This window comes from Rhinolophus ferrumequinum, chromosome 6 (genome assembly GCF_004115265.2).
Source record: "Rhinolophus ferrumequinum isolate MPI-CBG mRhiFer1 chromosome 6, mRhiFer1_v1.p, whole genome shotgun sequence".
NCBI classification, from domain to species: Eukaryota; Metazoa; Chordata; class Mammalia; order Chiroptera; family Rhinolophidae; genus Rhinolophus; species Rhinolophus ferrumequinum.
The window spans coordinates 24,157,108-24,179,754 of NC_046289.1; the positions used below are offsets into that span (position 1 = coordinate 24,157,108).

Consider the following 22,647-nt stretch of genomic DNA (forward strand, 5'->3'; position numbering starts at 1 on the left):
CTCCTTGGAGCCTTTTCTCATACCCTTCTTGTGACCAGCCTTGATGACTACATATACCCCAGGCCCACTCCAGGCTTGGCCTCCCAAGGACAGCCTGGGTGAAGTTGAGTCAAGGTCTGTGGCTTCCTAGGTGTTCATTTAACAGCTGGATTGGGTTGCTCCAAGGCAGGGCACATGCAAACCAGTAATTTGCTAGAAGCTCTAGGTGAAGGGTGCCTTGCATAGCAAGTCAGGGTCACAGGCAGCATTTCAGGGGAGTCAGGATGCTTCAGAACACAGCCCCAAGGGCCCAGAGCAGAGGGCTTGGATTCCCAACAATGCAGAGACAGCATTTGTGAGCGGTGCCCCCTGGCTGCAAAGCACACACCCTGGAGTCACATGCGGTACTGCCACCTGTGCTGGGATGAACACTGGGGCACGCTGAGTGTGGAAAGGGTGGGTTCCTGAGGGTGACCATGAAGAGCAGGAGATGGAGGGTGGCCAAAAGGCCCAGGCGGAGACTTCCCAAATGTAATGTGGACTCTGGGCCCCATTGATGGGGTAGAGCAGAGGTTGTGCCTGGACCTACTGGGCAGTACATTCACATGGCAGAAGCCCAGGCCCAGACCCGAGGGAAGGAACAGGCTGAGGGGAGCAGAATTTGGCCGAGGACTGGCGCGCTCAGGTCATGGGTTCTGGACTGCAGGTCCTCAATCCCTGACAGGGCCGTGGGCCTGAGAGGAGCTGAATTCTACCAGGGGTTAGAGCTGGGAGGGAGAGCTCTTAGAGCAAGAGAGCAGAGTGAGGGGTGGATTTGGACAGTGAGAGTTGCCAAGGGATTGACTGAACATGGCTTGAAGGGGTGGTTTGGGGCAGCAAGAAGGTTTCTGAGGCAAGACTGTCGGGATGAGGAGGCTGCTGAAGAGGTCAAAGCTAGCTAGGTAGGGGATGTCTCAGCATGGCCCACAGCCTCGGCCAGAAGTGACTTGTGCCTGAAGTCACCAGGGATCCCGGAGGGCCTGTGGGGCAGTGGGAGGGTAGCAAAGGCCAGGCTGGGCCCTGCCTCTGGGATACCTCCCAGCACCACAGGCCTGGAGAAGAGCAGAGTCCTGGGGCTCCAGCGTCAGCACACCCTGGACCTAAGCCATGTCCTCCAGCTGCGGCGGACTCAGCTTCTCCGCCGGCCTGTCTTCGTCCATGGCCGCCTCCTCCTCTGGCTCCTGGGCATTCCGGGCCAGGCTGTTGGGCCCGGACACAGTTCCCAGCACTTTGGTGCTGTGCTCCTGAGCTCTGGCTCGGAGCGCCGCAATGCTGTTCTCTCTCAGTTCCTCCTGGGACATGGCTGCCGGGGGCTCGGGGCCCCGCTCCTCTTGCTCCATCTTGTCCAGCTTGGGCAGGGCCTGCGGCTCCACCTCGGGCTTCCTCCCCGACTCGGCTGCTGCCTCCAGCGATTTTTTGTGCATCCCTAAAAAGAATTGTTGGTATTCGGGTTTAGAAAAGCGCCTGGGAAAGCCATCTTGAACTGAAAACAGCAAAGATAGAGAGAGGCCAGAATTAAGGACAAGCAGAAAGCCTTGCTTCACACACCGCAGTCACGCGAGTCCCGGGGCTGGGGTCAGGGCAGCAGGAGGTGGGTGGGGGGGTTGCCGATAAGCAACTGGGCACCAGGCCTGCAGCGGGCTTCTCCAAGCCAAGCCCCTGGGCACCTGGCTCCCAGATAGTCTGTTCTGTCCCATTCCTTCCTCCTGGTCATGGAACCCCAAGATAGGCTGGTGCTGCTATCAGACATAGGCCCAGATGGCAGGTGGGGGAAGATGGCAGGTGGAGAGATTTAGGGGGAAGAAGTCCTTTGGGCAAACCCAGATGGTGGCCAAAAGGACCTAGGGGTCCCCTCAACCACCAAGAGGGGCAGTTTCATTTATCACAAGCCCACCTCCCACAAGGGAAGAGGGGGGTACAGACCCTCAGGCAACAGTCACACCCTCCTCACAGGACAAAAGAACCCACAGTCAGGGACCCGTCCAGGATGAAAGTCTTAGACACCCATAGGTGGGTGCAAGGGATAAGACAGCAAGGCCCAAGCCCAGCCTACATTTGGAGTCCCCCAAGAGAGAATGGAAGGCCTGCTTGGGAGAGCCTCCCTCCTGCTAAGCAGCTGTGGTCAGGTCCCTTTGCTCCAGGGATCTGTCTCCTTCTTAGGGGAGCCCACTCTCCTTGCCACAGGGGCAGGGCCCCAAGGAGGGTGCGGGCTCTTACCCAGCAGCCATGGGGCACAGGAGTCCATGATGCCATCCTTGGCAGACTTGAGGATGGACTCAGGCAGGGGGATGGAGTGCCGCACCATGGCCCCATACAGCCCATACTCCGCCATGACGCTGCTTCGGCCCCAGCACTTCTCTCGCTTCCTCCACTTGGCTCTGCGATTCTGGAACCAGACCTGCATTGTAGACGAACAGGTGTGTTCTGAGAGGTCGCTACCCCAGGGTCTGTCTGTTAAGGTCCTCACCCCTTCCATGGCCAGCAGCCCCATCTCCTTGTGACTGCCATTTTCTCCAATCAAGTGTCTTTTCTTAAGCTCACCTACCCTGCAGTACCCCAGGGGGTTCCTCCAGGCTCAGGGATATCCAGAACGAGGACACAAGTTCTTGTGAGAATACAGTGGGTGAAATGGGTCCTTTTTCATTTTTTTAAACCAAAGAGTTACAGGGAGATGGAATAGGGACACCTCCCAGACAAGGGTCTTGTAGGTGGGCACTTGCCAATGTGGTTCTTAGTTTGCAGCTGAGAAGCAGACCGTGGTAGCTGTCTTGCAAGTATGCACACATCCAGTGTATAAACAGAATCTCTTTTCTGACTTGCAGAGGGATAAATTCCTTCCAAGGGGCTGGACTAGCAGTGTTCAGGGCTCCCTGTCCACCAGAAGTCCAGAGGCCAGAGCAGTCCCACGAATACTTCCAGGTGAGTGTGGACTCAGGGAGCAAAGGGCTTTTCACCCAGGTGTCGTGAAGCTTGGGAACTGCCTGCCCCCAGCCCTCCAAAGCGGAGGTGCGAATGCTCCCAAGAGGCCTGAGTCAGCTCCCTTCTCTGCCCTGTCTTGGCTGAACCCTGCCATGCCGCAGTGCCCTCCATTCACCTGCTCTCCACAGGTTTGGACCTAACTCTGAATATTTGGGAGAGCTGGGCAGCCATCCCTCTGTCAGGGAAGGAAGACAAAAATTCTCAGTGGTGTGAGGAGCAAATGGGAGTGGGGACCTAGGAAAGTGTAGTGGGGAGCACTCTAGGGAATGTTTCTCTGGCCCCCAAACTGACTGGTGCAGGGTCTGAATAAGTGGGGTGCCCTGGGGGGTGTCTGGAGCACTCAGACCCTGCATGGAGGAGCTCCCAGGTCCCTGCCATGCTTGGGAGAGGGGAGATTTCTTGGTCTCCCAAAGCAGCTTTCTGAGACTTCCAGCAGCTGACAGGAGCCAGAGCCAGAACCAGGGACAGCTGCACTATCCCTCAAGCAGGTGAGAGGTCCGCGGTTAACGGGTGGGCACTGGAAGGACTCTAGGCCCTACTGGGCCCTTCATGTCCCTTCACAGCCCCTGGGGCCCTGATCCCCCAGGTCGGGGAGACACCCAAGGCGCCCCAGGAAGTGTGTGGGGAAATAAGGGGTGGGCAAAGGCGGGTTTGGAAAATCTATTAGTTTCCTCAGTGATTTCCATTCCTTCGCCTCCACAGGGTCCCCCGCCCTCCCTCCAGGCCCTCTCCCCCGCCCTAGGCAGCGGAGGTTTCAGCTTTTGATGAAAAATTGCTCCAGCTCTATTCAGCAGGCGGCAAAAGAAGAGTCACCCCCAGGGGCAGCCCTGGGCTGATTGAAAAATAAGTTAATTTCAGTTTGAATCGATGGGCCTCAGGCACTGAAATATCACGGGAAATTAAAGCGGCTGCTCTCCCGGGAGCCGTGGCATTGACCCACACTAATTAATGCTGGGGAGGCAGCTCGAGCTGCGCTGCGAGCTGCTCCCCCTCCCCGGGGGACCCCAAACACTCCTCATTTAACTAATTAGAAGGGGAAAATTGGGTGTTAATTTGTTTAGGATTTTTTCCCCTCTTACCCCAGGCAGCTCCCTCCCCAGCCCCCGCCCCGCGCGGGGGCGCGGGAAATGAATGCGGGCCCGCCGGCAGATGGCTGCCCGGGTCACTGCAATCTTCTCCGACTTGATTGCTTGATTAGGTCGTTAGCACATTAAAAAAAAAAATTGCTTGCCGTCTGGCGCTGGCGTGATGAGTGGGACGCGCGGCAGCGCCTGGGTAATTTATCTTTTGATACGGCAAAGAATTTGATTTCAATCTGCAGATATATGGAGCGCCTTTGACACCTGTTTAACATCGCGCCGCTGACAGCTTAACCCTTTGCTGCCTCGACCGCAGGGAGGCTCGAGCAGGGGCCGGCGGGGCTAGGAATCCAAGCGCCCCCGCGGTTCCCGCCGCCGCCGCCAGGTGGCGGAGTGAGCGCCTCGGCGGCCACAGGCAGCCCCTAGTCAGCGGCTGAGCGCGGCGGGCCGCGTCCGGCAGGGGGCGCCCCAGCCGCTCCGCCTCGCATCCCCACCACCCCAAACATTTCGGTGGTCACAGACACGTTCTGCGGGGCTGCCTCAACACCGCACAGCTCAAGTTGACCTAAATGTGTGTAACCCTGTTTTGGCATTTCTTCATTTGTAAATAACCAGAACCTCTAAAAATGGGAGAGACGCAGCTTCAGACGCCCCTGGTCTCTACCCTGACATTGGCCAGCGTCATTAGAAAACGATGGCTGGTCCCACTCTGCGTGGAACACACGTTTGCTAATACCGGGTTTGGCACCTGCCGTTCCTGCTCAGGCCCTCCTCGGGGAGCTGGGAAGCCAATGCGCAAGGCCTCCCTTTGGTCCAGACCCAGACTGCCCTGAGTGAGCCCTGCCTAGAAAAGGGTTTCTGTAATTTGAAGGCCACTAGATGGCTGCGCTCCGTGCGCTAAATAGAGGTGAGCAATGCAAACCGGGGCTAACTCGGCCATAGTCCTGGCCTGGTTCTACGCCGTATAGATCTCTCCCTAGGGCTGCCTGCTTGTCCTGCAGGATCTCTGCCTGACTACCTGCCCTACCCAGGGCCTGCGGTTTGTCTGAGATCTCTGTCCTGCCCCGTCTTCCTTCCCGTTATCATTTGGTCACTCTCTCCAAGTACCCACTTGTTTCAAGCTGCCTTCTCCCACAGAGGTAAAGTCTAAAAGGACTAATCCATATACAGCTGTTATGTAAGTGACTTCTGGTTTCATCAACCTCTCAGAGAAGACAGCAAAGAATGAACCTCTTGGTGATAGGATTCCAGGCACCAAGTCTGACCACAGAGGGTTGGGAAGGCCCTCTCTATGAATCTAAGTAAGCCATCTGCTTCATGGTCAGGAGATGACCTTCCTGCTTGAACACAGTACATTATAAAACAACAAGGCCACAGCCCCTTAACTGGAACCTGTGGGATCAGACTTAGAATGTTTTGGATTTTAGAAAGAATAGGTGGTGCATATATCACATGTCACATAACATCTTGCAGCACTAGCACACCGTAATCAAAACCACCCATTTTGATTTCTTCAGCAAAACCCATACATGTTCACACTAAGAGGGACAAATAAAGAGCATAAAGTCTGGTACGGTTTTTGTCGCTAATAAGTTCTGATGACAAACTTACAACAGAACTGTCCATTTTCAGCACAGTTTGGATTTAGGGATTCTGGAGAATGGACTGTATAGAAAGACAGAGTTTCTATTCCTTCCCCTCCCCACCAGTCTGGCTGCCTGGGAAGGCGTATTGCCCTGGCTTCCTCAGGATTCCATGAGCATTGGTGCTTGAGATGGGGGTCAGGGCTTTCAAGTGGAAAAAGCATCCTTACTGGAACACTAAAGTAGGGGGTACAGAGTTGGGATTCAGGTCCTATCTGGGGCCTGTAAACAGAACTGTTTTCCTGGGTCTCCTCATTTGGGCAAATGAATAACTGGTCTGCAGATCAGACTTTGCCCACAGACACTCCCAGGGGAGTTGGTGCCAGCTGGTAGCTCAAACTAGGAGTCATCCGGACACTCGGTTATGGGCTCCTGGAATGCCTGGCTCTCTGCAAAGACCAGATGCTGCTCCAATTTATGGAGGAAACCTGGACAGCCAAAACAATTTCTTTTTAGGACAGTTGGCAGGGAAGCTGTGGCAATGGTGCCTCGGAGGGAAGTGGACAAGGGATTAGAATTAACCCCAACCACTCTTCATGTTGGCCTTTCTCTTTCCTTCCCAGAAGCAACCAGTATGTGTTCACAGAACTTAAAGGTTTACAAGAAACATTGAAGTCAGCCAGTCCTGAACTGAAATTCCCAGCTCTGACAAAAGTGGCCGTGTGATCCTGGGCAAGTTAACTTACCTTCTCTCAGTCTCTTCAAACATAAAGTAATACCTACCTTTCAGGGTTGTTTTGAAGATTAATGAAATAAATGAAAGTACCTAAAAGCAGTGCTTGTCACTCAGAAGGTGCTCAATAAATGCTGCTTATAATTTCAGTGAGACCGCAGAAAATCAGTCGGAGCCTGCTCAGGGGACAGGTTAATCAATGGCATTACCTGCCCCTCTGGCCTCCTCCACCTGCCCTTTAGCAAGGGTGGACTGACAAATAACAACTGGGGGGTTGGGGGGTGGGGACAGAACTAACCCTCAGGATGTAAGATTTTAATACAGATAGCCTCTAGTTTCCACTCCAGACATCAGAAGGGCTAAACAGATGCCCCTGCAACTCTCCCAACATTTCTAATGTATTCCAGGCCCTGGCGGCACCAATGCAAGAGAACACCATGCGTTGCCCAGCACTCCCTGCAAGTTGCTGTGATCAGGAGATAGAAGACAGGGCTGGAGATCCCTGCTCTGCCTCCAACTGCCTTTGTGACCTTGAGTGTATTTCTTAACCTTTCAGAGGTTCCAATTCCTCATCTGCCCTGTGATATCACTTCCTTGAAGGTTTGTTGTAAAAATTAAACAAAATAGTGCTTTGGGAAATGCCTGGTACATAGTGAGAACTAAAAAAACATTGGCTGGATTCTGGATGAGTTTTGTGGATAAATGCAATGAGATGAGGCTTTGCTTTCCTGCAAATGTTCAACGCCACTTTTCACATAAAGCCAGGTCTTTCTATTTCTCACCTTTGAGATTTCTTCACAGCATTTGGGCCCTTTTTCCTACTTGGTCTCTTAGTTCTGGCAAGCCCAAAATATTCCTTCAATCCCTCGCTCACTCACTTCCCTGACTACCCACTTTCTAGAAGAGACGTTCCTCTCACATGGGAGTCAGGTCCAGAACTCTTCAGGAGAACCTGCATCAAGGCCCCAGCAAGGACCAGAGCCATGCCTTACACTTCAGGGCTCTGAGCTCCTGAGAAGGGACCCAAAAGTGACACCAAGAATCACCAGGTTTAAGTCTTAGGCAAAGGAGAGTTTTGAGGTCTTCCAGCTCTGGAAAGAGCCTGCATTTCCCCTCAAAGGTGATGCCCCAGCATCTGTGAGGGAGCCCAGGTAAGATGCCTCTGGCTATCAACAGCTGGTCTGGCAGATGCCTCCACAGCTGGCAGAGAGGATCCTGAGAGCTTGTGCCTCCGAAGATGTACTGGACCCAGGAAAGGACTTCTTGCCAAATGGGTGCTCTTCTGCTACAAAGGCACACAACGAGCTGACCAGGAAATTCTATCAGCTCTTTCTTTTATATGTGGGTAACCAGCATGAGCAGCTGTGGCTGTGCCCATGGCTTCTGCTGTTATCACACAGCTCCTGTCCAGAAAAGCTCCCCTCCCTGTATCCACACAGGACAACATGCCCAGGGTTCATTCCCTCAAAGATCTCCCAGGAAACCCTGAGGTCCTTCCAGGATTGCCCCCCTAAAAGAGACATCTTGCTTAATAGCGTGGTCTTTGTATATTCTGGTCACTTGGCTACCCCAAACCCTGCCCTCCAATCTTGCTCCATGCCACCAGGCTTGTCTTTGTTGGCCACGTGGCAGTTTTCATCACATCCACCCAGTTTCCTTCCTCTTCTCTGGCTGGAAGCTGATTCATTTGGGCTCATTGCTGGTGTGATTTAATGACTCCACACTCCACACTCAGTCAGCACTTCTGACACCATATTTCAGCACATCCCTTCCAGTCCCAGCTTCAGGCTCAGAGAAGCCTGGCTTTGCGGCAGCCTCTGTTGTCCACTAGGGGGCAGCTTTGCCCACGTTTCCCGGCAGCCCCAGGCAGCATCCTTCGTTGTATACCAGACAGGTCATCTCGAGCCTCATCCTACCTTGTCACCCAAAATTCCACTTTCTTCCACTCATATTAACACACTCAAAACAGAGAAACTCCTTTCCTGAGTTTCTGACCCAACGTTTTTACACTGGCTGCCCCCAATCATCTGCAGAGCTTCAAAAACATACAGATGCCAACTCTCCACACCAAAGCAATGAAATCAGAATTGCTGGCCATGGGAGCCCAGCAGGGGTATTTTAAAAAGCTGCCCTATGATTCTAATACATGTCCCAGGCTGAGACACACTGCAACCCTTTCCCATCTATGCACCTGTCTTCTAACTTCTGGAATATAATCCCCTAAAACTTCATTCCCTACCCTTGAGCAGGGGCCACTTAAAAGAGGCAGACTCAAACAGCACTAGTCAGAGAATCCAACTTTCATCCTCACACCAAGCTGCAAACATTGGGGGTGATGTGGACCCCGTTCACTTTGCACCTACATACCTGTCACATAGGAATTTTTAGTAAGTATGACTTGTGTCAGAAAAGAATACATAAGTGAATGTATGTTTATACCCCAATCTTATAAGTCTAGGGATGACTGACCTCACAGAGGAAATAAAATCAGTCTGGAAACGCACTTCCTTTTCCCCAGGCTGACATCTTGCAGAGGCTTCCAGAATGCCACATCCCAGCACTTTTTGGAGACACAAAGAGGACTGTGTGTCTATCTGATATGGAGACTTGGAATCTCTTCTTCATCCAACAAAACATGGTATCTTTTCACTGTAACCCTGAGAGCTGCAGTGAGGAAGTGCTTACCATCCGAGCCCTAAGGCAGAGGAAATAGGTAATTACAGACAGGGCTGGCCCATCATCGCTGCCGTTGGCATTGATTATTCCAGTTTATGTGAACAGACATTCATAGTTGCGTCCTGCGTTTGAATCCCAGTCTACTCCTTACTTCACTTCTCAGCCCCTCATTTGCCACATCCACAAAATAAGGATAAGAAAAGCATCTCATTCATCTAGTTGTTGTGAAGATTTAGTGAAACAAGGCATTTAAAGCACTTAATATCTGGGACAAGCGTGAGTACTTAATAATGCCAATAATAATACTTTTATTAAATTAGCATTTTAAGAAACTATTATTATTTTACAAATGAGTAAATTGAAGCTCAGAGTTTGGCTTGCTGGCAGGGAAACAAAGATTAGAAGTAGATGTATCTGACTTTTCACTTCCACACTGGGTTCTCATTAGACATTAGACCGGAGACCTCAAACATCCAAGGGTTTACTTGGGTTGACCCAGCCAGGGTGTGTGTCCTAGCTGTCCACTTGGGGCAGCCAAACTCCACCTGTCCTGCTCCCCCATTCCATCAATGACAGACTAGGGGCCTGGTGAGGAAGGTGACCCTGAGAAGGCTTTTTAGACTTGTTATTTTTCTTTTTTTAGAACAATACCTGGTGCTCAATGAATATTGGTTATTTTTATAAAGAAGGTTTGGTACAGGCCCTCCACCTCACCTCAAACCATCTCTTTCCCCCAGCTTTAAGTCAAAGCATAGGCTTCAAACCCAAGATGCAGACGTGGGTCCCTGCGTCCCCCACTTAGCTGTGTGGCCTTGGGAAGTTGCTATGCCTCAGTTTCTTCAGTTATGAAACGAAGTTAATGGTCTCTACCCCACCAGTTGTCATCAGGATTTAATGAGATCAGAGCTGAAACTGAATGAGTATGGGGCACGTGCCAGGCACCACTCAGAACATATTACACATATGGCTCATGGCATCTGCAGGTGCCATTATTATCCCTATTTTATGGATGAGGAAATCGAGGCTCTGAAGGGGGTGGGGGTGAAGCAACTTGTCCACAGTAACTCAGCTGGTAATTGGTGCAGCCAGGACATACGCCAGACAGTCTGGTTCCAGAGTCGGTGCCCCAAATCACCACACCTCCCTCCCTCTCCTGTACATGTCACGTATTTAGAACACGTGGCACACAGAAACTACTCTGTAAATGACAGCTGTGATTGTGGTTGATACTTGCTATGTCTGACCTTTCCCAGGCCACTTGGTATAAAATTTGGGGTCAGACTATTTGACAGCTCACAAACACCATCTGGGGGCAGCATTTAGCAAAGAACCATGTAGTGCTCACCAAGTTGGAGAGATTCCTGCCTCAGTTCTCCCACATGCACATACCCCACAGCCAGTCCTCACCGTCCCAGGGCAATCAACTTACTCCTCACTCCAGCGCCTGCTTGCTGGCCCTGGTGGCTTAAGACACCCCCCCACAAACACCCCCCAGTGAACCTAAGCCCAGCATCCATCTGCTGAAACATCTGTAGCAAGGCAGTTACAAACATCGTCACCTCTCACCACCATAGCCAGACAGCTTTTAGGGCAACCCACTGCAAGAGACAAGATGTTCCTTCCTTCTACTCAAGAGGGGGTTTGTCCGTCCTCCACCCCACCCTTGTAATAGCCAACTTTGTGCCAATGACGGCAGGCAGGGGTTACCCCCATACATCAACTGGATTGAGCCTTGGCTTGTACACAACAGCCCCCACACACACACACATATGCAGGCACGTACATGATTCAGAATCAATACCCAGTATTACCCCACCGGAACCCAACTGGGTGGGGGTGTGATGGATCCAGGCCATCATGGATAATGCCCCAAACAGATAATCTGCTTATGAATAATTGAGCTTATTGTTAGTGTCAATGCTAAAGCCATTGGCTGAAATTCCAAATAGATTTGCAAGGGAGAGAAAGGCTCTTCTGGAAAAGCAGCTCATGCCTCATTTCCCATTCTCTGGTTGTCTGGTGAGAAAGCACAGAGCCATCCACACACCTTCTGTGGTTCCTTCTCTAGCCCCACCCCCACCCCCAACACATATCACACCTGGAAACACAAAGGAGCTTGACTGGGAGGAGATGTGAGCAGAAGGGGTTCCAGGAAGTGTCAGGACCCCCCCATTTCCCAGCCTCAGTAGTGAACGACACTGGACCAGCCAGGTGATGGGAACAGCTTTCATTTAAGGTTGCGAGCCAGCTAAGGCAAATCCAGATCTTCTGGATATGTTCCTCCCACCTCACTCACTTCTTCTTCCTCCTGGAGGCCTGGTCTAGAAATCATCAGACTTCATCTTCTCCCAAAGAAATGATTAAGCAGCCCCACTCCTGCGCAGCGAGGAGGAGTCTGTACATGGGAAGGTCCTGCTGCTAATGAAAGGAGGACTTGTGCCCAGCTGAGGACATTCCAGCCCACGTTGGTGGCTGGTTATGACAAAGCTCTTCCAGAGAAGAGGAGGGCTTAATGTGCCACCATGCAGGCACATGTCCCCAGCCACATCCTGGGCCAGACCCGGGAGAAGTAAAAGAGCAGGAGCTCAGGGCAAGGCCAGCTGTTGAACTGTGAGAGGAGGAAGGAGCCTCAGGTGGGTAGACGGGATGGGAAGTAGGAAGGGAGAGGGCATCCCCTTCCTCCTGGGGAGGGGAGTGGAGGGAAGGGAAACAGACTGGGGTCAGAGCTAGAAACTACTCTCCCCCACCTCCAGGCACCCCAAGAGGCCTGGGGCCACCTCTGGCCTTGAGGCGGACATTTAGCTGTTCCTCGCAGACATCTGCCACAACAGGGACCCTGCTCAGGACCCAGGACCCATCCAGAACTCCTCCCACCACGGGTCCCCTTGGGTCTGTCTGACATACTCCTCAGGAAGCCTACAGTCTGGAACAGCAGGCTAGAGCACATCCGCTGAGACTCTTGTCCCTGAACAGTGCCCATCTCACGTGGGAGGTGTTCAGCAAATACCTGTCAGCTTAAACGGACTGCTCTTCATGAGACCATCATCATAGGCAAGCAGGTGCTCATAGCACGGAGCGTGGGAGATAAGTATCTGGGAGCCTGCGCTGCTGCTGTCCCCAAGAGTGGGGGAAATGGGAGAGAAAGGACGCAGGGCCCTGTTACCTGTATCCTGTCTTCTGGCAGCTCCGTTTTCATGGCCAGCATCTCCCGTGCATAGACATCTGGATAGTGGGCCTCGTTGAATGCTTTCTCCAGCTCCTCTAGCTGGTAAGAGGTAAAGATTGTCCTGAGGGGAGCAAAACCAGGACACTCAGGACCCTGGAAACAGAACGAGCCTGTCCCAGAGAGGATAGAATGGTCCTCTGTTATGCCTCCTGAACAGACCCCACACCCAGGCTGTCTCAGCACGATTGGGCACAGACTGCCGCGTGCACACACACGTGCACAGACACACATATGTTGACACACACTCAGAGCTTAACCCTCTGGACTCTTCTTCAGTCACGACTGAGGGCCCACACTTCTTGTGGTGCTGAGGGTTAGTTCTGCCCTCAGTGACATTTTATACTGGGAATCTTTCTAGAAGTGCTTTGGGGAAAAGGGTGTTAAGACATAAATTTTAGAAAACTGCAGAAGCCCCCTCTTCCTTCTCCCACACACAGGGTGAGAGTGCACCCGGTAAATAAATGCCTCAGCCCACTGGGACTGGCTTCCCTTTCTGGGCTCCTCTCACAGACAGTAGAGTTGGTCTTTCAAACTGCACTTAAAATTCGAAGACTCACCAAAAGGTCAAATGCAGCTGCAACCTCAGTGTTTTAACAACTGAGAACTGCATTTCCCACATCGTCAACCCCGCCCCCCAACTCTCTACCCTCCTCATTCCGGCCCCCCTCAGACCCATCAGCTCCTCCGAGCTGCCCTCAGAGACTAAGGGTGAGGAAGATGAGAGGCACGGTCCCCTCCTGTGCTCAGAAGGCAAGGGCTGTCTTTCAACCATCCTCCCCACACAGGCTCAGCTGCACACCCAGAGGGGAGCCCCATGCAGGGGGAACCGACTCAGGTCACCCAGAGAGAAACTACCTACACAGCCCTCCACCCTCACAGAGCAGTTTACATTGACCTAGTTTAGGTCAAACTGCTTTAAGAACCTGGTAAGAGCTACATTCTCTCTCCCTAGGAAAATGTGCACACGAATATGCTCCAATACATACAATTTTGCCTCCAATATTAGGGGATTCATAGACCTCCCCTTTTTCTTGAATAAACACACTACATTCCCACTTACAGATACAAATTCTTCTCTTTGTAGACCTTAATTTCACCAAGTTTTAGGCGACCTTTATCCTCATCAACAAGCCAATAGGCAATAGAGTCAAGATTCCACAAACTCAACTTGTAAAAGTGGTACCTTCCTTGCTTGATCTAGAATTTGGACCCCGGGAACAGCACAGGGGTTCAGAATCCCTCACTATTGCCCTCACCATCACCTAACACAAGGAAAAAGTACAAAGTTAAGCCCTATATTTTCCTTGTGTTGGTATTGTCTTTACTATATCAAGGGATTACGCTGGGGGATATGTAAGGAAGAAAGATTCTGCTCTCTGTAGAAAATGGCTGGTTTGAGTCTACACAATTTATCCTGTTCTCTTGGGGTAGGAGAAAGCAGGGAAATGCTTATGAAAACAGAAAGTTAATTCTTCAGAATTTTGAAGATCTGCTGTTTCAATTTCTCTCCTGCCACTTACTGAAAGGCTCCTGCACAGATTGTCAAAATAAACAATCAAAGCATGCAAGTCCTCTTCTAAACTAGGGAAACTGAGGCACATAGGTGTTGTGGCCAAAGGTAAACGGGACAGCTGACCATAGATCATTTTAAAACCATTCAACTGTTAGCCTCTGCTTGAGAGAGCTTAAATTCCAAAAAGAAAACAAAGCCTCAAATCCCCCAAATTTCTCCTCATTTCTGCCTCAGAGGTAATCCGTGTTTTGATGCTGACACTCCTGGCTCTCCAGGGAACCTCCCTCTGCTCCCACAATGTGACTCTAAAAAGCCTGCTTCTGGCTTTCTGCAGACCATCAGACCCTTCAGGTTCACACTGTACCCTGTCTGAGCCTTCTGGGTAAAAGACAAGAGCAAACTCAGCAAGAATCCCAAAGCTGCTGGCCCATCCTCTCTCCTCTCTTCCAACCCCTGCTAGGCCCAGTGTGTTTCTGGGAAATAAAGAGATGTCCATCTCACTACCAGATTCCAGGATCTCTTACCTGAAATCCCCACGTGAGAGAAGCTCAGGAAAACACATTTTTTATTAATTAAAAACTGCACTGGCAATCAGTAACCACTCTCCTCTCTCCAATAATCTGCTCCCTTCATGCCCCAGATATAGCCAGAAACCTAGAGCAGGTGGTAAGTTGTTGTCTTGTCTCCCTGGGAGCCCTGCAAAGCTCCCAAAGATCTCTGTGGTAGAGAGGGCAGCAGCTGAGGACAGAGGGTCAGGAACCTTAAGCTCGGACTTTGGGCTATGGGTCAGCCAGTTCCAAGTACCACTTCCATCTACTAGGCAGATGTTCTGATGCCGAAACACTGCTGGGGCACCCAGGATTTGAGGGGTTGCTTTTTCTGGGACTATGAGAATCCCATTCCTGCAGCAGCACAGAAGCAGTTCAGCCAGACTGTGACCTGCCTTCCCTTCCCAGGTCTGCTCCCTGTCCCTAGTCTCCAGGCTGATAGGATCATTCATCCTAAGACCAGCACGAGATGGGTGCATCAGAGGGGTATTTTTTAGTGAATATTTGTTGGGTGAATGAATGTAAACAATGACCCAGGATAAGGACTAAACAATTGCTTCCATTTAAAGGAAAACAAAACAAACTGAACAAAAACAAACAGCTGTCTGAAGGGAACGAACCCAGGTCACAAACAGCTGTCTGAAGGGAATGAACCCAGGTCACCGAGAAACCAAGTCAAAGTACACCCTCATTCAAGATTGAACCTGTGAGGTCAGGAAAAGCCGTTTTCAAAGGGGGTTTAATAGCGGAGTTTCTAAGGGCTAAGGAAGACAGAAACAAAGCGCTGAGAGAAAGAGAGTGCCAAGAGGCTGAGAAAAAAAATTGGAGGAAGAGGATGAGGAGGAGGGGGGCAGGGAGGCAGAGAGCTCCCTAGTGGGGAAATGTCCCGAGAGCCTGCGGGAGGCTGGGGGTGCGCCGCCTGCACGCCTGCACGTGGGCGGAGAGAGAGGTTTTGGGGGAACAGATCCCCGGTGAGCGCAGGGCAGCACTCTCAGACAGGGAGATTTTTGGTTCTCGCTCCTTCATTTCCTTAAAAAAACTCCTCGTAAATTTACACATGGAACTGTAGCACTTGTGCTACAAGGGCATGCAGGTCCAAGGTCTGGGGTGGGGGATTGCTTTTCAGGATATACCTTGTGGCACCTATTGAATTTTAATTTTGTGCAAGCAATGTCTATTTAAAGACATATTTTTAAAAACCCTCTCTTTCGTCTGTGCCCCAGCGCAGCCCACTCCACTCAAACTAGGGCTGGTGGGGTCATCCAGTCCACACTTCCCCCTCTTTCTCCATTTTACAGACAAGGAAACTGAGGCTCAGGGAAGGAAAGAAGAGTATCTCAGGATCATAAAAGGGCAGAAGCCTAACGAAAAATTTCCATCAAGGCAGATATCACGCTCGAGATTTGGGGAACGGTGGGAGCAGAAAGCTAACGGGTTGCCAGAGCAAACAGGGCCGAGGCAGGGGACAGGGAACAGGGAACAGAGGGCAGAGGGCAGAGGGCAGAGGGCAGAGGGCGGAGGAACCGGCTTGGGCTGCAGGTGGGAGCCGAGCTCCCCGCCAAGAGGTGTGCATGGCTCTCGGATGTGCTGATGCCAGGATCGCATCTGGGGGCCGCAGCTTCTCTCTGGCTCCGGGGTGGCCCTGTTTGGGGCCTCTCCTTTTTCCCGAAGAAGGAGGAGAAAGCCTAAAACAGTGCCGCTTTCCTGGCGGCCGCTCATCAACCTCACCCGGTGCAGCTGGATGTCAGGGTGGGGCAGATGCCCCCAAACCACACCCGCGCTCCCCGCCCCGGCGCAGCCTCGGGACTCAGATATGGAGTCGGCGAAAATAGGGTCCGGGAGACCCGACCCAACAGGGGATGACAGGATGGGTGGGGGGAGGTGGTGAGCAGGAGAGGTAACAGAAAGCGCCGCAGGGGCCTTACCTGTGCCGCCGCTTCTTCCGTTTCTTGGTTTGGTTTAAAGCCGATTTGGACATTTTTCGGTCGCTGGAGGAAACATCTTCAGAATCTGAAAAGCGGGAGGAAGCACATGCGGCAGAATGGGGGACGCGCTGGACTGCGCGGGAGAACGTCAGGCGCCCAAACCCACTAGGGCCCCACTGGAGCCGCGTCCCGGAGCGGCGAGGGCCTGCTCTCTCTCTCTCTCTTTCTCTGGGAAGGCCTCCGCGAGGTCATTCCCATCCCTAAGCCCAGGCTGGCCCTACGCACGCCAGCGCCCCAATCCGTTGGTTTTGAGCAGATTTCGTTGTAAGAGAGTCTGAGGCCCCGGCGCACTTGGGGCAGGGACGGCGGGGGAGCGCGGCAGCCTCAGGGGCTGTAGCTGGGATCTCCTGTGGCACCACGGGCTCCGCGTCCTGCTCTGCTGGTGCAGCCCAGGCTCCCCTGGCCCGAAAGTTGTCCCCAAGGAGCGGAACCGGGGCTCAGGGAGCTGGGCTCCAGTAAGGGCTGGGGGCTCCCCTGGCACAGCCCCCTTTTCAGTGCCCTCACAATGCGCCCCCGCTCGAGACTGGAGAGACTGCAACGCCACACTTTTCGTTGTTCCTCCAAATAAAAATAAATAAAACGGTAACGAAAAATCGGGGGGATTACGAAGCGCCAACAAAAGCCGGAGGCCCGAGCCAGCGGGGACACAAGGCCGGGAAAGCGGCCCCGGGAGGGAGCGGCGGGGTCATCTAGGGCCCCCGAGCCCGCCCGTCGCCGGGATCCGTTATATTGTGGCGCTTAGGTGCAGAGAGTGGCGCGTCGGCCGCTGCCGTGGCCGGGTTGTCCAAGCTCATGGCATGAAAAATAACCCCAGCCGACCAACGCGGGTAGTTTGGAATGGAGAAAGGAGGAAGGAAAAGCCAACTTTGGGCATGAGGCCGGGGCCGAAGCGGGCCCCGGTTTCCCCGGCCGCCAGCGCACAGAACGGAATCGGGCTCCAGGAGCGTGGGTCCCCCGGAATACTGGCGTTGCAGTGGAGCAGCGGAGCTGGGGGCCGCCAGCCGCGCCGTGGGTGCTGACATCCCACGCCGGGTTTCCAATGGGCCCCCAACCAGCGCCGCGCAAAGCCCGGGCCCAACACCGGATGAGAGAACAGCGTGGCGACAGAAACGCTGGGAATGAAACGCCGCGGGCGCCGGGGCATTCTCCCGGCCCTTGCCCTGGCGCGCGGGACCCAGGCCCCAGCTGCGACCTCCCGGCCTGGCACGAACTTTTGCGTGCGAAGGAGGCCCTGCACTTCAAACGGAGAGCCGACGGCGAGGAGTCCCGGCTCTCGCCCCCAATCAGGTAGCCACGCAGCCTCGCCCTCACCTACCGGAGCTAGCCGTCTGGCTGGTGTCCAGCGGCCCCGACGCTCTGCCCAGCGGCTGCAAGTGGACGTTCTGCGGATCGGACAGCACTTCCAGGAAGGTGGGTTGCGCGTAGAAGCCGGGGAGCCCCCCAGGCCCCAGCAAGCCCATGCTGCCCACTCCTGCGGGACTGAGCACGGAGCGCGCCGCTAGCAAGTGCCCGGGGGCTAGACCGTCGAGGGCAGCCCGCGGGTGGGAGCTGGGGGGCTCCTTGTTCAAGCCCAGGATCTCCTGGATGCCGAAACCGGTGCACCTGGCCGGGGCGCCCCCCGAGGTACTCTTGGCCACTGTCTCGGATTTGGGCTTGCTCAGCGCTTCCCCTGCTTTCCCCGTCATTTCCCGGCTCTTTGGAGCGGCCGAGGCCGCAGGTCTTTTGCTCCCCCCACCCCCCCGCCGGGTTCCCTGCTTTCCGAAGTTGGTCCCAGGTGCCCCCTCCGGTGTCTAATGCTCTGGAGCCCCAAGGAGATTCCCCTTTTATCCAACCAGGCGGCAGCCCAAGCGGGGTCAGAGCTGAGCAGCCAATCACCGGGGCCAGGAGCGATTAGGAATTCCAAAAAGCTGGTAGCTCCCGCCGCAGGCAGCACCAGGGGCCAGGGTGCTGGGGGCCAAGCACCGGGTGAGCTCTGCAGGAGGCCCACGGACAGGGATCCCAGGGGCTGAGTTGAGACAAGTTCAGGGCAGTTCCAGGAGGTAGGGTGGCTTGGGATTCTGGCCAGAGCCTGGCTGGGACATGTCCCTGTGGTGCGGAGGAAGGATGGGCTGAGGGCAGATGCTAAAGACTGGGAGTCCTCCTCCCTCCCTCAACTTCTATGCAGGTGGGCAAAGTCAAAGAAAACCCAAATATGGGACCCCTGAGCAAAAGGCAGCACAAGGGAGGGGCAAGTGCCCTGGGCAGGATATGTCGTGGCAATAGGGAGAATAGAAAGGGCCGGCCAGGGTGTGAAGAAATATCAAGGCTTATCTCCTACTTCAGAAGAGCTACTCAATAAGTATTGACCCAATGAACGAATGAATGATAAAAGAATAGGGTTCCCTGCTGAGAAAGAAGAGTCCTGGTGATTTCCTTTGGAGAACAACCATGGATATCTGAACATCTTCCTAGAGTAAGCAAGAAGTGTGTCCAACTTCCATGGAAGGACTGCAAAGTAATATATATTGAGCACTTGACTAGGTCTAGGAATTAGGGGTTCTGCAGTAAATCAGACCGACAAGGCATGAGGCTGCTGGGGCCTGGGGTGGGGGGTGCTCCCCAGCTTCCACGCGTAGCTGCCTTCCTGGAGGTGCTGTTCAATCCCAGGATCTCGGAGTTCACTGACTAAACAGAATAAAGAGGATGGAATTGTTGATGCTGAGGGGGAGGGAGGTGGGAGGGCGTGAGAGGTAATTAAAAGGTGAGCTTCTATCCTCAGTGGATGGGATCTCTTGACTAACTCCTGTGTTGGAAGCTACAGAATTGTAGGCAACTGGGCCAGCTGAGAGGCAGCAGGAAACTGCTTTAGGCAGGGCAGGGCCTTCACCTGGAGAGAAGAGAAAAGCCTGAATTCCCAGGATGGGCAGTAGTGCTACTGATTTCTTGCTTGAGGGCTCTGCAGAGAGCATGGCCACTTTGGGCCCAAATGTCAAGTGAAGTTGATTCTACACACACCACACACACACACACACACACACACACACACACACACTCCCCGTGGACCCGAGTCCCTGAACTCCACCACTTCAGCTAACTCTTCCGTGACCTTCTTGGGACTAGGGACTGTCTTATTTACCTTGGCGCTCCCTTCTCCACGGTGATGAGCATACCATAGGTTTTTAATAACTGTTTTTTGACTTGAAGTACCCTATGGGGGAGAGATAAAGAAAGAGTCAGCTGCTTTAGGCAGAGACTGGAAAACCAGGCTGGGGAAGAGATTCCCTTCAGGATTTCTCGGCCAGTCAGCTGTAAACCCCAATAGAATGACCCCCCACCCCCTCAACTATCCCTAGCCTTCTGCCAAGGAGTGTATAACTCCCTTTGTGGTCACCATGGGGCCAAAATAACTCCCTTTGTGGTCACCATGACCCTATAGGACATGGAAACTGAGGCCTTGCTAACAAGACTATTATGAGGTGGGTCTCTAGTTACTCCGGCCTGGTCCAAACAAGAGCTGAAGCTGTCAGTGCAGGAGGTGTCTGGGAGAGGTGTACTGTTCACTCCAGGGGCTGCCTCCTTGTCGCATAATAATGCCATGCCTGCTGTGCACCTATGGGGCCCTAGCCCCTTTACATGGCATAATCTCTGGTCCTCACAACAAACCTGTGAGCACCTTGGTTCCACATCAGAAAGTTAGCACAGCTATTCTTACTTGCGAGGCGCAGACTCAGGCATATGCAGTCACTTCGCCTTGTAGTCTGTGGAGTTGGGTTCCATGTGGCACCACTCACATACACAGCAATGTGAATGGTGCAAAGCAGTGGCTTTGCCTCCAGATAATTTCTATTCCTATCTTATGAATTTGGAAACTTAGGTTCCCAGAGAGTTTAGGTAACTTGTCCCACGCTACCTAGCTAGTAAAGCAGCAGAGGCCAGACTCAACCTCAAATGAGTCTGGTGTCAAAAGCTGTTTCTTTTGACTCCACCCTTCTCTCAACCTCTTTTCCATGCCAGCCTACCCTGGAAGGATGAATAAGGATGTTATGTTAATGGCATCTGTCATGTCCCTGACTTATCACGGGACATCCGTGATGAGCCAGATGCCAGCCGACGGGCAAGGACGTGAGTGATGGAGAACAAGCATGTGAGTGATGGAAGCTGCTCTTGCCAGGAGGTGAGGATGAAAAATCTCTTCACCAAACCCTGTGTCTGAAGCTGCCAGTTCTTTCTCCCAGGAAGACAGTTACCATCCCATCCTGGGAGGTTAAGGAGGGGGACCACCCCAGGCCCTCGGAGAGGCATCCTTGCCAGAAGCTACAGGTGGAAGGAGGACCCAGCATCAGCTCACAGCCAGTCCCACCCTTGGAACTGGACTCCTGACAGACTCCTGGCCTGGGGGCTGTCTTTGCTCTTTAGGTGTCGTTGTTACTGCTCCACAGCTGCCCAGCTTAGTCCAGACCCAGACTCAAGACATCTGTGGACTCTGGGGGGTGCCCTACAGGGAAAGCCTGGCCCCAGAGCTTGGTCTGGGGGTGGGGGCAGTGAAGTATACCTTTTCAGAGGCATTTAGCTTGGTCACACTGGATCCAAATCCTGGGTCTGCCACCTAACAGCTCTGTGGCCTTGAGCCAATCATTTAACTTTAACTTTTCTCTTAGCTTTGGTTGCTTTACCTATAAAACAGCCTGACACCGAACTTGTGAGCCTCCCCTGACCCCCTGAGTTAGCACAGGGGTCAAGGGCACGGGCTCTAGAGTCAGACTACCTGGGTTCAGACTCCTGCACTACCACTTGCGTAGTGACCTTGGGAAAGTTACCCAACTTTTTTCTGCCTTCTGTGCCTCAGTTTCCTCATCCATAAAATGGAGGATAATGCTAGTACCTACTCTTTAAAATTATCGTGAAGATTAGATCTGTACAGTGCTGAAAATGGTGAATAAGGCTATACCGTGAGTATACAAAAGAAGGTTCCTGTGAGCATAGGTTATTATTACTTCACGCAGGAGGATCCTGTACTGAGGGCCGGCAATATGGTAGGAGCAAGACAGAGCTTGTCCTTGCCTCCGTGGAGTTTGGGCCAGTGACTGAAGGAGGTGGTGTTTGTAAAGCACTTAGCACAGCACCTGGCCTTGGGGACTCAATGTGTCATGGCTTTTACTACTATTATGAATGAGTGCCAGACCCCTTATCGCATTTCATCCACTCCACTTCTCCGACAGGTCAGGAGTTCTGTCCCCCCTGTTAAAAATAAGGCTCAGAGAAGGAGAGCAGGGTTGAGAGAGGATGCCATCTCTCTCCTTTGGTGCTGGTCATTTTTAGCACCAGCTGCAGCCATGTCACTCTGCCCTGCTAGCTGCCTCCCTGAGTCACTGCCCAGCCATCAGCAGCAATTTTTGGAGGGCGAAGGGTAGAAAATGGAAGGAGGAGAAAGGATCTGTGTTTGAGTCAATAATCACATTATGAATCTGTCCCTCATGCCTGTGTTTCACTTTTTTAAAATGCTCCTGTATATTTGGGTCTTCTCCTGTGAGAGTAAAGCTTCTTTTGTTGTTCTGGACAGTTCTTCAGAGAGTCTCCTGAGAGAGTCCCAAAGGGTCTGTTGTCGCCTCCTCTCGTTATTAGACGAGAGAGTCTGTTCCCTTCGTTCAGTAAAGGGGTAGATGTTGGGAGAAGAATGAGAAGGATTTTGGTTCACATTTAACTTATATACAAGGAACATTTATTAACATCTTGACTTTTTGGCATTGTCTCAATGAATCCTCCCAACTACCCTGAAAGTTGTACAGTTTTCAAATGAGGAAACAATGTAGAGAAGCTAGGTGACCTCCCCTGGAACATGCAGCTGCTAAGGGCCAAGCAGAGGCCAAATCCACTGCCTTGTTTTCTTGAAGATGGAGTCAGAGCCTCAAGCAGAGGAAGGGCCCTTGGGTATAGGGAGGCAAGTGATACCCCACAATGCTTGAGTGACCATCCTGCACACCGAGAATGGGGGAGAGGAAAGGAAAGGGCACCAAAGGGGTTGGGACGGGCTGCTGAGGGCAAGGCTGCTGAATCTCCAGACTACAGGGCTGTTAAGAACATCTGACCTCAAACACCTGGGCCCGTTGCCTTCTCCTAGTTCTCTAAATAATAATCTATACCCTTGGACTTTTCTTGAAGGGCCCCAGGGAGGGAGGGAAGGAACAGACTCTTGGCAATGCCTTCAAGCCAGCCTTGTAGAGGCCATGTCTTGTCAGGTACCACCTGCAGCTCCCCAGAGGATGTCATCCCCCTAACACACCACCTACCGGGGGTTCAGCTGGCAACTCCCTGAGTCCGCCCTCCCTCA

At 52.8% G+C, this 22,647-nt stretch overlaps 1 protein-coding gene across 1 annotated transcript; it reads right to left on the minus strand.

The window, feature by feature from the left end:
* Nucleotides 1-267: 267 nt before the first annotated feature.
* VSX2 (visual system homeobox 2) lies at nt 268-18,025 on the minus strand. Its single transcript, XM_033109014.1, has 5 exons — nt 17,656-18,025; nt 16,281-16,365; nt 12,232-12,355; nt 2,236-2,416; nt 268-1,444 (listed from the first exon to the last, which is right to left on the minus strand). Exons 1-5 carry the CDS (start codon nt 18,023-18,025, stop codon nt 1,119-1,121), a joined length of 1,086 nt encoding a protein of 361 aa, XP_032964905.1. The 3' UTR covers nt 268-1,118.
* Nucleotides 18,026-22,647: the final 4,622 nt, after the last annotated feature.

Bases quoted from the DNA above. Each gene is read 5' to 3' on its own strand.
- VSX2 (XM_033109014.1), bottom strand. From the start codon at position 18,025: ATGACGGGGAAAGCAGGGGAAGCGCTGAGCAAGCCCAAATCCGAGACA. The intron at 16,366-17,655 runs GTAGGTGAGGGC...CCCGCTTTTCAG, and splicing joins CAGCCAGACGGCTAGCTCCG to ATTCTGAAGATGTTTCCTCC. The intron at 1,445-2,235 runs GTAAGAGCCCGC...AATTCTTTTTAG, and splicing joins CTGTGCCCCATGGCTGCTGG to GGATGCACAAAAAATCGCTG.